Here is a 20,793-nt window from a genome sequence, read left to right as displayed (position 1 = left end):
AATAACTATAACAAACTACTACAACATGTTAAAAAAGACCTAGAGTTATGGGTTAAATTGCAACTCTCCCTATTAGGCACGATTGCCACTATTAAAATGACCATTCTCCCTAAATATATTTATTTGTTCCAGACAATACTAATAAAAATACATAAAAACTACTTTGTGGGAGGGAAAAAACCAAGGATAAATTTAAAAGCAATGCAAGATATGAAGAGCAGGGGTGGAGTATGGCACTCCCATATACCACAGCGCAGCCTCCTTTCTATGGCTGAAAGAATGGGTAAATCTATCAAATAAAATAATATTATTTCTAGAAGGCCATGATTTACAGGGGGGGTGGCATGCGATTTATGGGACATGAGGAAAACCAAACAAAGTTACTTCCACAGACATGTAATTAGAGAGTCTTTATTGGCTAATTGGAATAAAATAAAGAAAAAACACTATCTAAAGATCCCGATTTGGATCTCAATGATGGAGGATGATACATCCGAACAATGTGGATCTTAACAAGATGATAAAATACAAAGACCTACTGGATGCACAAGGAACTTTAAAATCATGGCAAGATCTCCAAGAACAAGGGCTACAAATTGACTAGTGGGCTTACCTCCAAATGGAAAATAGATATAGACAGGACAAGAAAGTTTTTGGAATTTATAGTAAGCTACAACAATCAGATAAAATCTTACTAGGTTCAGATTAAAAAAAAAATAACCAAATTTTACAACTACCTATTAGAGATAGAACTAGAGGAGGAAGTAGTCAAAGGCAATATAATAGCTTGGAGTAGAAATATAGGACGTAGTATCACCTTAATAGAATGGGAAAAGGTTTGGATCAGGAATAATAAAATCACAAAATCGGCAACATATAAAGAAAATGCCCATAAAATGTTTTATAGATGGCATCTCTCTCCTTCGAGATTAGCGAAGATGTCTCCTAACATGAATCCGAATTGCTGGAAATGTAAAAAGAAACACAGAACATTCTTTCATATGTGGTGGTCCTGCACAGAAGCCCAAAGATACTGGCAGAGAATCAAAAAATGGTTGGAGGAAATAACGGCGGAGCAGATTGAATTAAAACCAGAATTCTTCCTATTAGGGATATTCAATAGACTACTCCCCCCAAAAGCCAAATATATAATATTGCACATGCTTACTGCAGCTAGATTAACCTTTGCACAGTGTTGGAAATAAGCTGACATTTCAATAGAGGAAATGACTATTCAGAAAATAGTAACCTGTGCAGAAATGGATAAATTGACCCTAGCACTTAAGGATAAAGAATCATCAGAATATTACAAAAAATGGGAATGTTGGTATGATTGGATAGAACAAAGATAGATAATATAATAGTAAATATTATTAATCTGTAAAGGAGGTAGTAACTATATACTCGCATTAAGACTTAATTGTAAATATGACACCAATAATGATAATAAGGAACCACAAACTGTCGATAATGGAATTGCTTTTTATTCGTTTTTTTGTTTTCTCTATTTTTTCTATGTTGTGTATGTGTTTGTTCATTTATTTTAGTTGTATATTCAATAAAGTTTGTTTATTAAAAAAAAAAGTTCCTTCCTAGCTTGACTGGCACCGTTTGGAACAAAAATAATAACTTTGGTAACACGTTCATTTTTACAGTTGCTATCTGTCCCAGCAATGACAGTTGTATCTTAGCCCAATTATCTAAATCCTTTTGAATTTGAAGTATTAATTTATCATAGTTGTCTTCTTTTATTGATGAACATTTTGCCATGAGCCAAATTCCAAGATATTTTACTTTTTTTACTATCTGCATACCTAATTTATTTGCTAGTTCTTCATTTTGTTTCTTGGTGCAGTTTTTGGTTATTAATTTAGTTTTTTCTTTTATTAAGTTTAAGCCCTTTCCAAATTCTTCTATATCTCTCATTAGTGTAGAACTTGTTTCTTTTGGGTCTTCCATTATGAATACCATATCATCGGCAAAGTCTTGGCGTTTATACTCCTCTATTTTAACAGTTAATTCTTTAATACCTCAATTTTGTCTTATCTGTGACAACAATACTTCTTCAGATAATATATACAACAATGGGGCTAGTGGACATCCTTGCCTCACTGCTTTGCTTATTTTTAAACCATCCGTGGTTTCTCCATTCACTATCACTCTTGCCATTTGCACTTCATAAATAGTTTTAATAAGTCCCAAAAAATTTTCACCAAATTGCATACTAGTCAATTGTTTGATGAGAAAATGCCAATTTAAGTTGTTAAACGCTTTCTAGGCATCCAAGAACATAAGTGCCATTGGTTTATTTGGATGCATCTCATAATATTCCCGGGCTGATCATAATCCAAGTCTTGTGTTGGTCTTCATCTGCCTATTTGGGAGAAAACCATTCTGGTCAGAATGAATAATTTTCCTTAGTATTTTTTTCAGTCTTTCGGACATTATCATAGCTAAGATCTTATAGTCCATGTTTAGGAGCGAGATCGGTCTGTAATTTCTTATTTGCTGGGGGTCCGTCTCTTTCTTATGTATAAGTGTTACATATGCCTCTGTCCATGTCTTCGGTATTTTGGCTCGTTCTAATGCATCATTATACAAGTCCAGCATTAATTCCTCCAATATTTCCTGGAATTCTTTATAAAACTCTGATGGTATCCCATCTGGCCCTGGGGTTTTACTCATTTTTTGTTTCCCAACTGCATCTTTATTTTTTTTAATAGCTATTTTATTGTTTAAGAAATCTTTTTCGACATCCAATATTTTAGGTAAGTTCTTTTTTTTTGAGGTATTGGATGATGTCCTCCTCTGGGATTTCTCCATGGGTATACAAATTAGCAAAACACTTTTGGGCAATCACTTTCTTTTTGTCTATCTGGGATCGTAAGCTCCCATTTTCATCTCTTAATGCTACTATTGTTCTTTTTTCCTGTTCCTTCTTTAGCTTGTGTGCCAACCATCTCCCTGGTTTGTTTACATTCTCAAAATAGTTTTGCTTCACTAATTTAATTTTCCTGGCCATTTCCTCCTGTACATTCAAGTTTATTTCATGTTTCACCAGATCCATTTCTCTTTTGAGGTCTTCATTGCTAGGGTCTTTCTGCATGGTGGCTTCCAAGTTTTCCAATTTCTCCTGCCTTTCTTTCTGTTGTTTCTTTTTTTCTTTTTGCAGCATAGGCAATTGTTAAACCCTTTGTTGTATCCCATAAATTTTGCACTGTTATCTGCTCTTTCAAATTAATTTCGAGGAATATTTTTTAATTCTTTTTCTATCTTCCGAATATATACTTTATCCCTTAATAAATTTTTATTAAAAGTCCACCTTCCTCTTTCCTCTCCATTTAATTTTAATTGAATTATGATCAGCCCGGGTATTTGGCATAATCTCCATTTCCTCTGTGTTTTCCATTAATCCCGAGTCCATCCATATCATGTCTATTCTGGACCATGATTTGCAGGGATTGGAAAATAATGTAAATTGTTTTTTGAGAGGATTTAATTCCCTCCAAACATCTTTCAACTTCAATTCTATTGCCATTCTATTAAATGTAGATGGGAGTGTTCTCCTCTTTTTAAAAAAAATGCTTTTTACTGCTTTTATAATCTTTTCCTATGTTAGGAACTGAATTGTAGTCTCCTACTATACACACATTCACCTGTTATTTACAGAAATCACTTTAGACCAGAAGAAGATATTGTTGGTAACAATATATGCTCCAAACACAAACCAGAAAGATTTTTATTCTAAACGCCATCAGAAGTAGTTCTACCATTTCTAAATAACTCCTTTAAGAGAAGAAAATCCCACAGCTGTGTTACAACCATTGCACATATACTGTATGCAAATGCAAAATTAATATGCAAAAAAAACCTTTGGGGGCTATTATAATCTTGAATACTTTAGCGCAGTGCAAGATTTGGAGTATAATCCTATGTGCCTATACTTAATAGAAAACACTATTGAACCATTAATCCATATGAATAGTGTCTCTAAAATATTTTAATTTCTACTTTTTATTTTTACCTTGATAGTAGAGCTAATCTAAACTAAGGGAACTTGCAAGGCTGCATACTATGAAGGACATGGCTGTGTCCATTTTGAACTTCTGCCTGTTCATATCTATGTCCTCTTTTTAAAATGTTTAGGGTTCTACATGCATTAAAACTTGATTTTGTAAAACCGCAAAGATAATTCAGGAGTAAACTTGGACTGGTATAGATTTATTTTAACTGTTAGATGTATGCCTTTTGATAAAGAAAAATACAAGCATACTTTGATTCTGCCATTTTGGCACAGCTTTTCCTTTAGATTTCTTAGGCGCACAATAGCAATAGTTTCCCCAGAAACTTTATTTATCAATGTAAGTAAATAAAACTGTCCCATCTGGGTTTAAGTAAGCAGCAGCAGAGCAACAAAACAACAGAAAATAATTGCCATGCTACAACATGTTTGGCTTGGAACATGTATGCTAGCAGACTCCAAAGCAGGTTTTAGATCAGAGGAATTCACACATACCACTTCTTAGGCTGGTTACTTCTCTTTTTAAGTCCAGGAAAATCAGTTTAGAAAAACATAATTCAGAAACTAAAAGGATTTGTTATAGAAGGCAATGCAATTTAAGTTAAAGACAATTATAAAGCTACTACAGTTGTTTGCAGATCTTTCTGAAAATATCAGATGCTGCTGTAGCAGCAGAAAAAAAACCAATATGTTTTTAAAGCGACAGATGGTATGGCATCATCTGAAAATATTCTTAGTTTTATTTTGAGATTATATGAATGATTATTTTCTTTTTACATTACTGTAAATGCTACATACTGAATGCCTTATTGCTTTACTTATGACATGTTTCTAATGAACAATAAACAGAACTGCTCATATGCTTCAGAAATCACTGACATGGTTGAGAAGAGCCTAGAGGATCTGCATATGTTAACAAGCAGATATAAGCTAAGATATTTGAAAAAGGGAGTAGACCAGCTAAATTACTCCTTGCTATTTTCCTTCCAAGTTGATGTTCAATAATAGAAGGTTACATCAAAATGATTATTTAAAGTGATGATGAGGAATTGGGAAAGAAAGCCCAATTGAATTTCCTCCTTTTTTCTATCCTTTCTATTCGAAACCTAATTTTGCTTTTGTTCAAAATTGTCAAAGCACAGAAGGACTTCACTCACTCTTACTTTTGACACATAAACTATGAATTTAACATTTTCCAATGAGATAATATGGTGTGCCTTGGATGGCTGAAGCATGAATGGTGTTTGTTAGTGGAAAAGCTCCAGTTACAAACCCCTTATAACAGAGTTTCTAGTGCAAAAATATTTGAGTCTGAAAAGATTATGAATATATGTCATTCAGTCACAATTCTTTCAATCTCAAATATTCCACAAAAAATAACATCTGTTTCTAAAGAGAAACTTTGCCCACCCTGGTGTTTGCTGTTTTCAATATGACAACCTAAGCTGTTTTACTCTTGTAGCCATTGTTTAAAAGAAGGTTAAATTGTTTCACTAGGGAGCAAAGAAAGTCGAAAGAGGTTGACAATGTACTTTCATGAATGCATAGTCTAAAGCATCCCATATAGCCTCAAGATGGCAGCTTCTTACTAAACATTCTTATATTTGAAGAATGCAGAAAAGTGGCTGTTGTGAAATAATACTAGGATAAAAGCCTATATAACCCATTTAGAAATTCAAAGGAAGCAAGACAAATAATTGTTATATAGGGGTGCATTTGTTTACTTACTAATATACAATTAAGAAATGGCATTGTTTTGTTTTTGAAGAACTACCACAATCCAAACCCATTAAGAGTAGAAAGACATAAATATTACAAGCGTTTTTGTTATAGTTATAAACAAGATTATCTATTCTGTTTCAGAACATACTACAGAGGACAATAGAAATGTAAGATTCATTATCACTGTGGCCTAAATTAACCAATTCCATTGTTTCCACCAAGAAAACCTATGTCCAAGTGTAATGTAAGAAGGCTGTTCCAACATTTTCCCCATCGGTATTTTAATGATTATTCCAACAATAATATCACTCCAAAGTTATTTTAGGGAACCTTCCTAGATTATAGCCAGAATAGTTTTATGCACATGGTATATATAAGTAAATAACATTTTGATTTTATTTTGTTTCCTCACTATCCAAGAAACCCTAAGAAAGCTCATTATGTATTGCAGTAGGTGATCATGTACAACAATATTTCATCGTTCATTTTTAACCTAAAACCAATCAATCAGAATTTATGCCAAGATTCCTGCAAAAAGTAAATTCATTAGGATTTAGAAATTTGATTAAAGGGGGAGATTTCAATCAAATTCCAAATAATGAATTGAACTGATCTTCTAAAACAGGATGAGAGAATACGACAATACATGCCAGTTTTATTGATATGTAGTGAAATAAACAATTCATTCAAGGCAACAGAACTAATTAGTTATCAGATTATCCTAAGAAGTATTTTAAAACAGCGTATCCAATAGACTCTAGCTTTCTCCTGATTCAATTAAACAACAACTAAAATAAGAGGTGGTGGGATACCAATTGTAAAATATTTATAGAAAGACTTCTTATTCTATGTATTTTTACCATTACAGAACAAAACTTCAACCAACAGCTTTGTTGTGAAAACAAATCCACATTAGATTTGCAAAGCATCCCAGTATTGTCAGGGTGGGAGAATTATGACAAATCAGTTCCCAAATCCAGTCAGCATTTAAATGCACAGCAAAGGTCAGCATTATACTGGATTGGCTTTCTGTTTGTCTGTGTGGCTCTTCCATGAAGAAGAACCTCCTCATTTCAGGTAGTCTTTGACATACAGTCATAATGCCCATTGCAGACAATTGTTGTAACATTTTTGTGGTGGTTGTTAAAATGAATGCAAGGGATGTAAAGTGAACACTATGTTGTTAAGCAAACCAATAATTCATTATCGGCATATTTTTGGCAAAACCTGGAAGTAAGTGACAGTTTCTGGCAAAACCTTCGTAAAAGCGACCTTCACAACTTGAAGACTACCTATAGCAGTTGTGGCTAACCTTTTTTGGGCTCCTGTGCCCAAAAATTGCACACACGCTTGTGCTCTCTCTCACACATACCAGCACCCAGAAGGCAATGCGCACAGTCCCCCCACGGCCCCTGTGCATGTGTGCGCAATCCCCCCAATTACCTGCATTGCACATACACGTGCCTCCCAGCTGATTTTTGGGCCTTTCCCCCATATTTCTGGAAATACTGGAAGTGACAAAAAGGGGCCATTTTTCAGCCTCCAAAGGTGCAGAGGCTTCCCTCGAGCCTCTGGGAGGCTGAAAAAAGCCCAAAAATCAGCTGGGAGATGCACTCATGTGCAGTAAGGTAAGTCTGCCTGGGGCTCATGTGCCCACACAAATGGCTTTGCATGCTACCTGTGGCACGTGTGCCATACGTTCGCCATCACGGACCTATAGGAATTCTTTAATGTGCCTTTTGGTGCAGCTTTAATGTGCCTTTTTATTCATAGATTGTTGTAAAGATTCCTCTTAGGCAAGGTTATTGTGCTACATCTCTGATCTCTATTATTCTAAAAACATTCTTGATAATATCTCCTTGCACATATACTGACTACCTCAGAAAAAACAGTTATATACGTACAAAAGCTCAAAATATCTCTGTAGGCTATTGTAGTTCACAGGCTTTTGAATAAAATTAAGATCAAAAATTCATGGAATATCTGTGGGGAGGGGTGAAACTTTATAAAATGTTCAGTTGAACATGTTTTCTCTGTGGGAAAATAAATTAAATAGATTGATTTTTAATCTTTTGTGACACTCCAGAGAGAAGCCAATTTAAAAAAAGGAATTATATAAATATAATAATTATATTTTATTTAATATAATAATATAATGTCATTAAGTGAGATTTTTTAATATTGCTATAGTTTCTTGTATATCTTATAGTACAAAAATTCTATAGTATAAAAATCTAACTTATTTTCCAATTTTTTAAAATCCATACAGAGAACCAGTCTGGCTATTACTTCACTCATGCAATATTGTCTGCTCATGCTGATGTTGTTTTTTCCAAGATTTGACAAAAAAACCTTGTAAGATCTTTTTCTTCATTTCATCATTTGCATGATGTAGAATGTAGCTTTCAACTTTTCACATGAAATACTAGTTATCTGTTGTGAGAAAAATGCACACTTAAATAAAGAACCAAAGCAATTGGAGATAGATGCAAAAAATGTCTCTTTTATTACCACACACTATAGGAATCATTGGGCCCCTCACCAGAGGAATGGAGAAAAGCCCCAAGGCCCATAAGGTTATAGGAAATGATACAAAAAACTTCCAAAAGCAGTGTAAATTATAACATGACTTTTATTGCAGAAATGTAGGATCTGATCACAACATATCACACCTTACTAAGGGCTGATTTGGTGTTTCTATATTCTGCTCTTTTAAAGAGACCCCAGCCCTGTCTTCAGTATTGCTACTTTCTAACATAAACAGTGACCGTTATTGGACCAATATATTGATTCCCCTTTGGATTATGGAAAAATACCACAACCTATTTTTTTCTGTTTCCTTCCCTTCCAAAATTATCAAGCAGCTTGAGCTTGCCTGACCTGCCTGCTATGCACTTCAGCATTATCTATGTTTGAAGAATATTTTTGCCCCCACACACCTTCTGTTGATCATTTGATGACAACCTTTTCAGGCAGTGAGCCTTACAGTGGCATACTGTGGACTATGTGTTGGCCTAGAAACCAGGAGACTGTGAGTTCCAGTTCCATCTTAGGCATAAAAGCTGATTAGATGACATTGGGCCAATCACTCTCAGTCCAACATATCTCAAAGGGTTGGTATTGTATGGAAAAATAGGTGGAGAAAGAAGTATTATAGTATATTCCCTGCCTAGAACGACTTATAAAAGTAATAAAAGTGGGATTAAAAAAAACAAATTTAATAAATAAAATATACATAAAATCATTTAACTTTAATTTTTCATGTTGTTAATATAATGATTCGAATGCATTTATTTTTTAAACTTTCTGTTACTTTCAAATTTTCAATTCATTGGTAAATTTTGGATAAGTACTGAGAGGTTCTACCTAAGGTTTTGGAGGCCCATATCCAACCTAGTGATCCAAAATGTTTGAGAAGTGAGAGAGAAAAAGAAAGCTGGCAGAAGAGAATGATAGAAATAGAAGTATGGGGAAATAGAGCCAGAGAGAACAAATGTTGATAATCAAAGCACAATATGACTACAGCATGATATGGGGTTATTTGTTTGTTTTTTAGGTATAGGGAATACCAATTAACAATGGATGATTTGAAAGCAAAAAAAACAATTGATAGATTTTTGATGGGAGGGTGGGTGTCAAATACATAAATCTCTTGATAAGAAAAATCTGAATAACAATCAACAACAAGATGACTCAGGAGAAAAGATTTGTTAATATGTTATGTTGATTGTGATGTGAGAAGGTGACATCACAAAGTGATATTCACAAAACCTAAGTGAATATCAGCAGGAGATGAACAGAGGTTGTTAGATCTACACTGTGATCATCCCAACAGAGATGTATTGATGAGGTTAGTCAAGACATAATAATCAAGAATAACAGGAGACTAACAGCAGGATCCTGAGAGATCCCAGCAGGCAGAAAATGATATAAAGAGGAAAGAAGGGGATGATCAAATCAAACCAATCACATTAGCAAGATAATGTAAACCCAGCCACATAAAGTATGATTTACACTCCAAGTCAGTGCTTCCCAAATATATTTCTTCATTACCCAAAATCACTTATTAGAAAGTTCTTATTTAAATGTCTGTATTGCGATTGATTTTTGTTGTGGTTTGGGTGTAGTTACCCCCACCCAAAAAAAACCCTCACACCATTTTCACCTAATTTACACACATTTGGGAAGCATTGCTCTCTATATGAATGCAGCCCTTGTTATTTATTTGATAAACCAAAGTTCAAAGTATAGTTTGAAATACAGAGTCGTCTTTGGTGAGATAGGTGGCATATAAGTGTAAATAAATAAATAAAAATCCATGTGAACACATTCATTTATTTACAGTATTTGTAAAAAGAATTATGAAAATTGATAAAAAGCAGAAACATTTGGTTTTCTTATAAATAATTTAGGTGGAGTGAAAAGGCAGGTATACAGATTTTAGGAGGTTAAGACAGAGATTTAAAAAAAACTGAACTAAGCAGCAAGTAAACTGAAAAGACAAGATTGGCCAGAATGTACTGAGTGAAAAAAAATTGGTTTTGAATGAATGACAGAAATGACTTTAAATACTACAACCCCTCCCCCAAATTTTATGTTTGATTCCAAATTGTTCAGTTTTTGGTATTTATTATATTCTCCTCTGCACAGTTTAAAAAAAATATCTAACAGATATGTTGAACTAATTGTTTTAAAATTTTAAATTAAATTAAGATGAAGGGTGAAAGCATAATGTATAATTTTACCATTTACCATACTTAATAAATGACCCTGAAATAAATTACACTTGGGGGAGTGTTAATATATATTCTTAAATTTTACTTTTGGCTGAATATTGCTAAATCTCATAGGGATGTTTGAGTGGTTGGGGGTTGAATTGGGCTAAGTTAAGCCAGCAAAAACTGTAATAAGTAGGACACTATTTATAGAACTAGAACAAAAGTTATGCTGCCAGGAATTACTTATTTTACTAAGCAGTAATTTGCACATTAAGTGTTAGTTAAAAAAGGTTCAAAAGCCAGATTTACTTATCAACTGTGTTGCTAACAACTGCAGTAATTCACTTAACAACTGTGGCAAGAAAGATCGTAAAATGGGGCAAAATTCACGTAACAACTGTCTTGCTTAGCACTGAAAATTTGGACTCAATTTTGGTTGTAAATCAAGGACTACTTGTGAATGAGTGAGTGAGTGAGTGAGTGAGTGAGTGAGTGAGTGTGTGAATGAACGAATGAACAAATACTTTGGAGATGCACTTACAGAGTCTGGATCTCTTTGTTGCTCTAGAAAAGCAGAAAATTCTACGAGTCTGAGTTTAGTTGTTCCAATAGATCGACCTTGCCAAGCTGGAACAGAGGGTGCTGGAGCAGACGTGGGTTCAAATCCTAAAAAAACAAAGAACCATCCTTTACGAAATTAACAATTCATTGTTGTTCTAAACTGAACAAGGAGAGATTCAACCTGGAAATAAAGAGAAACTTTCTGACAGTGAGAACAATCAACCAATGGAACAGTTTGCCCTTGGAAGTTGTGGGAGCGCCATCACTTGAGACCTTCAAGAAGAGATTGAACTGCCATTTGTCAAAAATGGTGTGGGGGATTGGTCTAGGTGATCCCTTCCAACTCTGATTATCTGTTAAGGAATTCAGGAGGAAAAATCTGTAAATGGTCAAGAGCTAATGGTAAGTAGGTTGTTTTTTCTGAGGGAACTGATTTCATGCTGTCTTTTAAAGGTCAATTTGTTCACTCAGACATTTGCAAGATGACAACTGTCCCAAGACTAGGCTGCCTTTCCACTGTCTTTGACCTGAGCTGCATTTTTCATGCTGGTACTCCAATCATGGTGTATGAGAGTTTGTTTTATAATTACTGGGTTCTTTTGAACGGTTTCTGAAAGTTCATTTGGGAAGAAGAATTGAATGAAATAAATGCATGAAATAAAAAATAAAAAAATAAAAATAGCAACTGTTTACACGGTCAACTTGACACTGCATTTTGATTTCACTGTTGTTGTTGTTTTGCCAGCAAGGCCTGCTTGAATTATTCTAGCTGAATTTCTGCTTCATTAATGCTTCCATCGTGCAGAATTCTGGAAAACACATCAAACTACTGCTGTGCTCAGAAGTGGGAGCAGTTGTTAACCAAGCTCCATGCATATTCTGTAACTACTGATGAATATGCAAATAATTATGTACACAAGTTCACATACATATAGATTCATTATTGTTAGCTGAATAACAAGGCTGCAAAACTCCTGTGCATATTTTGATACATGTTTAACAACCAGAGCTCTAACTATGGGCTGAGTTCCATCCACCCCCACCACAAACAAATTAATGTTACCTGAAATGGGAGTTGTGACTGTGGGCTGTATAGGATAGGCCTGCTGAACGAATGGCTTTATGCTGAAACAAATCAATGGACAATGAAATCACACAGCATTACTTAGAATTATTATTACTAAAAAAATAAGTATATTTCTTCTCATTGCAATCCAGTCCAGTGCAATTATTTATTGTAAATATTCTTTTGTATTAAAAATAAAACCTTAATAATTGCATTTACTAAATTACTGTCTAAAAAGGGGTGTGGGGGAGGGATTCTGTCAAGGAGCATTTGGTATAAGGTTGAACTCAGCTGCAAGCTAGCCACAAACAGATCTTTACTGGGAATCATGATTATCATCTGCATCACAGATCTGCCATTGATCCTGCCTTTTTATGGGTAACACATGGACCCAGTTTAAACTCTGGGAGATTTAAGGTGGCAGCATTCCTTCTTTCTTGCACAACAAGCAAGGGCCATGCAAACCTTCACAGGAGTGCTTTGCTATGACAGTAGCAACTCCCAGTAAGGGAGTGAAGAGGCTTCTCCTCTATGCATGTACAGAAGTCTCTTTCAGCTACAGTTAAGTAATAGAGGCTTAGAGCAATGCACAATATCTCCCAATGCACTGTCCTACCTTCTTGTCTTGAGAAGGAATTGCATTGCCTCTGGGCTACAAAGTGACTTGCCAAAGCATTCGCAAACTACCTCCCATGGGGCCTACTAAAGAGAGGTTCCTCCCCCGCCCCCCAACTGCTCTAGTTGCTTTAATTATGGTGGCAAGCTCACTACTATGATTCATTGGTCAACACATGCACAAAGTCAAATTACTCAAAGCATAAAGCAGAAAGACTCATGTCTTTTTTAGTAATTGATTAGGTGATTTCCTGGGCATTCAATAAATTCTCATATGCAGCTAGGCTGGGAGTGGACTTCTGGGTTATATTTCTTTTTAAATAGCTTTCAACCTTTTTATTTGCTTTCTTTTAAAATGTACCTACTTTTCAGCCAAGGTACTCACAGCCACCTATTGAGTCATATAAAATTATGTTATATGTACAAAGCAGCTAAACTGAAATATGTCCATCATCAACTTTTTGAAGCTCTTACAGGTAAAACTCGAAAAATTAGAATATCATGCAAAAGTTCATTTATTTCAGTAATGCAACTTAAAAGGTGAAACTAATATATGAGATAGACTCATCACATGCAAAGCAAGACCGTTCAAGCTGTGATGTGTCATAATTGAGATGATTATGGCTTACAGCTCATGAAAACCCCAAATCCACATCTCAGAAAATTAGAATATTACATGCAATCAATAAAACAAGGATTGTACATAGAACAATATCAGCCTGTGGCACTGCTGAGGTGTTATGGAAGACCAGGATGCTTCAATGGCGGCCTACAGTTCTTCTCCATTGTTCGGTCTCAAGTCTCATCTTTCTTTTGGCAATGCCCCATAGATTCTCTATGGGGTTCAGGTCAGGCGAGTTTGCTGGCCAATCAAGCACAGTAATCCCACAGTCATTGAACCAGGTTTTGCTGCTTTTGGCAGTGTGGGCAGGTGCCAAGTCCTGCTGGAAAATGAAGTCAGCATCCCCATAAAACTTATCTGTGGAAGGAAGCATGAAGTGCTCCAAAATCTCCTGGTAGACGGCTGCATTGATACTGGACTTAATGAAGCATAGTGGACCAACACCAGCAGATGACATGGCTCCCCAAATCAACACACACTGTGGAAACTTCACACTGGACTTCAAGCATCTTGCAGTGTGTGCCTCTCCATTCCTCCAGACACTGGGTCCTTGGTTTCCAAATGAGATGCAAAAGTTGCTCTCATCAGAAAAGAGGACTTTGGACCACTGAGCAACAGACCAGTTCTGTTTGTCTTTAGACCAGGTAAGACACTTCTGACGTTGTTTGTTGTTCAGAAGCGGCTTGACAAGAGGAATAAGATATTTGAAGCCCATGTCCAGGATCCGTCTGTGTGTGCTGGCTCTTGATGCACTGACCCCGGCCTCAGTCCACTCCTTGTGAAAGTCCCCAACACTTTTGAATGCCTTTTCCTGATAATCCTCTCCAGGCTGTGGTCATCCCTGTTGCTTGTGCACCTTTTTCTTCCACACTTTTCCCTTCCACATAACTTTCTATTAATGTGCTTTGATACAACACTTTGGGAACATCCAACTTCTTTTGCAATTACCTTTTGAGGCTTTCTCTCAATGATGGTTTTCTGCACAACTGCCAGGTCAGCAGTCTTTGCCATGATTCTGATTCCTACCGAACCAGACTGAGAGACCATTTAAAGGCTCAGGGACCCTCTGCAGGTGTTATGGCTTAATTAGCTGATTAGAGTGGGACACTTTGAACCTAGAATATTGAACCTGTTCACAATATGCTAATTTTCTGAGATTGTGGATTTGGGGTTTTCATGAGCTGTAAGCCATAATCATCTCAATTATGACAAATCACGGCTTGAACTATCTTGCTTTGCATGTAATGAGTCTATCTCATATATTAGGTTCACCTTTTAAGTTGCATTACTGAAATAAATGAACTTTTGCACAATATTCTAATTTTTCAAGTTTCACGTGTATACCTCAATAAAATGGATGGAGTCAAAATTCTGTCCTTTCTTGCTGCATTTTTAAAGTTATAGTGACTGTAAGAAGTGAAATCGTGAATGAAAAGGCCCAGAGATTTTACTCTCAAACTCTGAAACCAACCCCACCCCTTATTTACTTATTAAGTTTAAACAGCTGCCCTTTGCCTATTTTTGAATGTGACCCTTGACATGCTGCACAAGAGATGTCAAAGGATATGCCATAAATCTTTCCACATGTATTTCCCTTGACACTAAATACTAAAAGGAAAAAAATTACCTTCATTAACATGTGGAATTTGACAGAACCAAGCTGGACACCACCTTAAATATAAACAGTATATGCATTTAACAGAGAGGTGGAAATTGGATTGGTGACATGCCTGCTGAGCAGAAGAAGACACCAAGCCTAAATCTGTGACCTGATATTTGTTGAATGTACAGCCTAGAATGAACTATGGTAGGACGAAAGAGAAACAAGAAGCAGTTGCTGTCTTAGGGGTAACTTGTAAAGTTCTGAAGCCAGGAAGACAATTTGATCCTTCTTTGTCACACCTGACATCCCTCCTCATCCCGTAAAAAAATGGTAGGAATAGCTCTTGTGTATCATCTTTATTAAAAAAAAAACGCTTTAAGACCAACACAAACTCTATAGTCTTGCTAAAAAAATTTAATCTACGATTCATTGGTTTGGATGAATGTCCTACATGCCCAGAAAACACAAATGTCAGGTGTATCTTGGGTGAAAAAAGTGGGAACATATGTACATGTCCATCAATTATTCTTTTCTAACTGGATATACCCCTCATAGTAGCCATTTTATAAGTCTGCCTGAGGTACCTCTCAAAACTGCAAACCAGTCCAAAAATATTATCTTTCTTTCTTCTACTAGTTATTATTTAAGTTATTGCCTTCTAAATTAAAAATAATGCTCTTCCCACTTAATGTTATAATTGTTGTTTTTTTAATTTTCAGATTGGTGTCATTTGTTCTAGGTAAAATAAAGTAGGGCATGGCTTTACATGGAAACAACATTATCAGCTATAACAAGCGTTCTACAGCTTGCATAAGCAGAACTAACAAGAAAAATTAAAGCTATAACGTGACTGAGAACAGAGAGTGGTTGTTCTTAACCCACGATATTGTTTGGCCTGATTTTTGTTGCAGTGAAAAACCGGGTCTGAGATGTTTGTTCCCTCTTTTCCCCCAAGCTCCTATCACCTTATGAACAACAGCTATTCCTGAAGTTGCTATCCTACTATTGCTTAGGCTAATGTGTATGCTTTGACTGTGTTCCTTAACTAAATGTATAGAAGTAAGGAACCAAATCCATTTATCGAAAGCCTGAATTTCACATCCAATAGCACTATGTAATTAAAATAGCTGAAATCTCAAAACTCTGATTATAATTAATGACAACACAGGTAGAGCTTGCTTAATAACAATAATTGGGAATGGAATTTCTTTCGCTAAATGGTCTAGTCCTAATGAGCAACATTATGTAATTGCATCAGGAACAGGAATGACTTATCAGAATGCCTTGCAAATTCCTATCAGTTTCTTCACTGATTTCATTATTTATTTATCAAATTTGGAGACCGCCCTTCTCACTCACAGAGTGACACTGGGTGGTGTACAATTAAAATATTACCAGAAAGGAAGATTGCAAATGGCAATCACGTAACTGTGAAATATTGCAACACTGTAAATGTGAGCTGGTTTCCAAAAGCCCAGATCACAGATCACCTGACCATGGGGTCACTGAGTCAGCACAACTTCAAAGGTCAGCCATAAATTTGCTTTGCTCAGTGCCATCATAACTTTGAATGGTCATTGAACAAGTGATTGTAACTGCAAGGGACATCTGTAGGATAGAAATGTTTGGGAGTCTTCTAAATTTCAGGAATTAGTACTTTTTCAGAAAAGTTTGATCATGCAAATATTGTATACCAGTTGTGTTATTACTTTCTTCATTTATAGAGAAAGACACTAAATTCTGTTGAACTAGTAAGCATCATTTCAAATCATAGGTAGTTCTTCTTTAGAGACCTAAGTTGGCACTTGATCGTTAAGTGAAATAGTCATTAAATAAATCTGTGACTGTAATTATGATCTTACTTTAGTTTTCCTTTACAGATTAGCAAAGATTGCAAATATAAGAATTGAACACTAAATTACTTTTGCATCACTGTTGTAAGTGCAAACTGTCATTAAATGAGGCAACTGCTACCTGAAAGTGCAACTGGGCAAATATTCCATACTATCACATATGTAACAAACATACAAAACCGGAGATGCCTGTTTCTTGATTTCCAACTTACTCCTGAGAAGATCCGGGCTGTCCTGTTTGTAGCATCCCAGGCCAAAACTAGATTGGGGCAAATGGAAAGAGCAAAATTAAATACAGAGATTTAACGTATAAAAGTTGTTTTCATTAAAGCACATTTTTAATCCAAAAGATTTATAACGGAAAAGGTGAAGAACCTTTTATGGATGAGTTAACTGATTTAAGCATATCCTGCCAATCACATTTGGGGAAATATATTTTTATTTTAGCCAATTAACTTACTCCAGGTGTTCCAGGGAACGTCGGACGGGGAATTCCTGGCAAACCCAACTTATTGTGAATCGCTGTTGCAGACACTATTTGAGCGGAGGACATGGCTGCCATGTGCTGGAGTGCTTTGTCCTTTGCAGTCTGATCCTTTAACATGACAATTACAGGCAATCATTAATAGTCCGGACCCAACAAAGCACACTGAGCAAGCACAGTTAGAAAGCATATGTGCTAAAATTAAACGGCACAGGAAATGTGAAAAATACAGAGCATACCATGCAGAAAAAATGTAGCTTGAGAGGGGGGATAAAATACATTCCAATTGCATCGGAGCAAAGTTCTTTGCTCAATATTACTATGTTTAATTCTAAAAAAGATTCTCTACTGAAAAACAGCAGGAAGCCAACTGAATGAGAATTGAAAACTGGGATGATGCCACAACAAAGTAAGAAAGAGCTGCTGTGCTGTGCTGTGCTGTGCTTTGCCGAAAATGGAACACTGAAGTAGCAACAAAGTCCCATTTGTAGTTTGGAATAAAGACTTGGTTTAAATATGTACATCTGTAGACTGTAAAATAAACGTAAACCCTTTGCACGTTAAACCTCATCTAACTTCATTATTTTCAGGAAGCCTAAAAGCCATTTTAGCAGCTGCTGTGTGTACAACAAGGAGAAATAGGACAAAGCTACAATGCAAGTTTGCAAGAGTTAGAGCAAGTCTTATCTGAAGTGGTTGAAAATGTACCAGAGAATTCAATGAATCCAGCCATAGTTAGTGCCTATAGACCCTGTCTGCTTTTTTAAAGAATATACATATGCACTGAATATTTTCCTAAGGAACGAGGTTTAAACACTCTACCTTAAAGGTTGATCTATAGAGGAGGAATCATAGAATATATATCCAGACACTTGGAAACATTTTATTCCAAATATCATTCAATGAAAAGTATTTATTTTACTTATTTTTATCCCGCCTTTATTATTCATACAAATAACTTGAAGTGGCAAATATATCCAACACACCTTCCTCTTATTTTCTCCACAATAACAACAACCCCGTAAGGTAAATTGGTCTCTGTGTGTGTGAGAGAGAGAGGTGGGGAGGCTACCCAGATGGCTTTCAGTGCTATGGAGGGACTTGGCACTCCGGTTTTCTAGCCTGGTGCCTTCACTAGACTGAACTGGTTCTAGCAATGAAGGATGTCTTGCAATAGAATGATATGCCTAGATTCCCTCAGAACTACACTGTAATTGTGGGCAACTAGAGCAAGAATCAGGACCTGAGAAATTAGCACACTGTAGTAAATTATAATGAAGTTGGTTTACTTTTGGATAAGAAATCTGAGTGAATAAAGCACGATTTATTTTAGGATAACAAATTATATACTTAAGTAAGAGTTTGTTACTGGCTTACTAACTGCAATTCTATCTTGAGCACAATGTGCAGGGAGGGATACATCATTTATGGGATTCCGTCTTACTTTGGGTTTGTTCCTTGCCTAATCTTCTAATCAATCCAGAGAGTGCAAGAAAAGAATAGCTAAAAAGAGAAGAAACAAGCTAGAAATTAGCTAATGAAGCCACAATTATTTTGCTCATCCTGAAAACTGATCCTGGTTTGTTTTCACTTTGTCCAATAATGAATTTATGAACACAGCCAGTTGTTGTCTCTTACTTCCTAATGTTTTAAGGTATAAGATTTGCCTTGTTAATCATACTAAGGCAATCACCTATGTTCCCATAAACTAAGCTTGGGTTGGCCACTCTTGAGTCATAGAACTTAACTAGCTCAAGTTTCAGCTTTGGAACAAGAGAATTGGATTCTGGCTTAACAACATCTAAGCATTATGTCTATAGCTGTTGCACAGGAAGAATTGCTAGTTTAACATTTTCCTTGCATGTCAGGAAGACAGAATAGCTATTTTCAAAGGGAATGTCATCGCTAAACGAATGCAAGTTCTGTGCAGGGCTGGAATAATGCCAGTGTGGCTGGTCCCTATACTGTATTATATACAAGCCCACCTTGCAATCAGCATGTCTGAAGGGTAACATATGAAGCTATATGATTATGCATCAAGGTTAAAAACTAAGAACCATTTATGAATTATAGTTCTAAATATGGACTAACACTGCATTTGACGTTTGGATTTCTCTCAAGACTTTTAATATCTACATCTTTGTTTGATTTATTAAATAAGGACAGAATTCTTGAATTAGACAGAAATTTCTATTAATTCATTCTGACTCATTGAAATTAAAGTGATTATTATTGAATATTATTATTTTAGAAAACTTCTAAAGGGTTAAACATGAAGGATTAATCTTAGTTCAGCTTTTTTATTTAGTCTTATACTATGACCCTCGGTGGTGCAGTGGTTACAGTGCAGTACTGCAGGCTACTTCTGCTGACTGTCGGCTGCCTGCAATTTGGCAGTTCAAATCCTACCAGACTCAAAGTTGACTCAGCCTTCCATCCTTCTGAGATGGATAAAATGAGGACTCAAAATTGTTGCGGGCAATATGCTGACTCTGTGAACCGCTTAGAGAGGGCTGTAAAGCACTATGAAGTGATATATAAGTCTTGTTACTACTTACGAGTCCCTTTTCATTTTGATTTTCTATTTTTAACTGTGATTTTAAACCTCTACTAAATAAATACATACATTTTGAAGAAAGAAAAGAAAATGTGCATGCTTGGATATATTGCTGCCAAGAACCTACATATAAAAGTTTGGGGACTCATATGATGTTGGGAAAGCCAACTGCAGAGAGATGCATTTGATTGATAGCAACCAAGCATTTGTGCCATTCACACATAGATTTCACCTGTGTGAGGTTTTCCCATTGAGCAACAGCATCTTTGGAGTTACAAGCTGTGTATGGATGGACTGAAATGGGCAATATTCCAAAGAAATACTAGCCAGGCACCGATTTATTGACAATTAGAAGTTACATTTTTTTTCTCAGAGATCATTTATTACTACTGCTGTATAAGTAGCAGAAAAATTGATTTTAGTGGAAGTAGATAATTTACATTTTATTTCAAAAGTTTAACACCATGGGATAAATCATGGTTTAGGAATTGATCGACTTTGGATATAAGTCTGAATAATGAAGGGACAGAAGCACTAAGAGGCAAACCTATGATTACAAGCAAGTTGCAAGCATGCTGGCTAGGAATGCATGCCATCCAATATGGAATACAGATTCACACAAGTATTCCCTTGAAAGCTCATACAAAGTAATGAGAAGTGAGCAGCTTTTTAATTTGAACAGCTCCTTTAGAAGCAGCACAGGCTAATAGTATAGTTAAAGCTACTAAAAAAAGAATATATATATATATGTATACATATATATGTGCGCACACATGCACTTATGTATACATACATATATATATCTATCTCTGCCAAGCATAGCTAAAGTATATATTTGTTTTACTGACAATACTTACCATGCTTGTTACCTGGATGTAACAACAAAAAGTTTGTTAAAATGTTTCTATGTAAGTGCAGTTTCTTAGCAAAATAGGCTACAGCAAATTAAAAAATAGAAGGGGGTTGCAGTT

General features: G+C 35.6%; 1 protein-coding gene across 8 annotated transcripts in view; it reads right to left on the bottom strand.

Annotated features, from left to right (window-relative positions):
- TEAD1 (TEA domain transcription factor 1) overlaps positions 1 to 20,793 on the bottom strand; it is a 231,527-nt gene that overhangs the window by 22,188 nt on the left and 188,546 nt on the right. For 6 of the 8 annotated variants that reach the window (XM_026705713.2, XM_087921147.1, XM_026705720.2 and 3 more), the window contains 4 exons: positions 17,242 to 17,376; positions 16,994 to 17,040; positions 12,086 to 12,147; positions 11,003 to 11,127 (listed from right to left, as the gene is read on the bottom strand). In XM_026705713.2, coding sequence (XP_026561498.1) covers positions 11,003 to 11,127; positions 12,086 to 12,147; positions 16,994 to 17,040; positions 17,242 to 17,376 — 369 coding nt within the window. The remainder of the gene's footprint in view (positions 1 to 11,002; positions 11,128 to 12,085; positions 12,148 to 16,993; positions 17,041 to 17,241; positions 17,377 to 20,793) is intronic. The other 2 variants (XM_087921150.1, XM_087921151.1) reach the window with 1 other exon arrangement.

This window comes from Pseudonaja textilis, chromosome 1, assembly GCF_049901715.1.
Source record: "Pseudonaja textilis isolate UNSWEBS1 chromosome 1, rPseTex1.2, whole genome shotgun sequence".
NCBI classification, from domain to species: Eukaryota; Metazoa; Chordata; class Lepidosauria; order Squamata; family Elapidae; genus Pseudonaja; species Pseudonaja textilis.
Note: the sequence above shows the minus strand (reverse complement) of the source record. Positions and strands in the feature narration are given on the sequence as shown.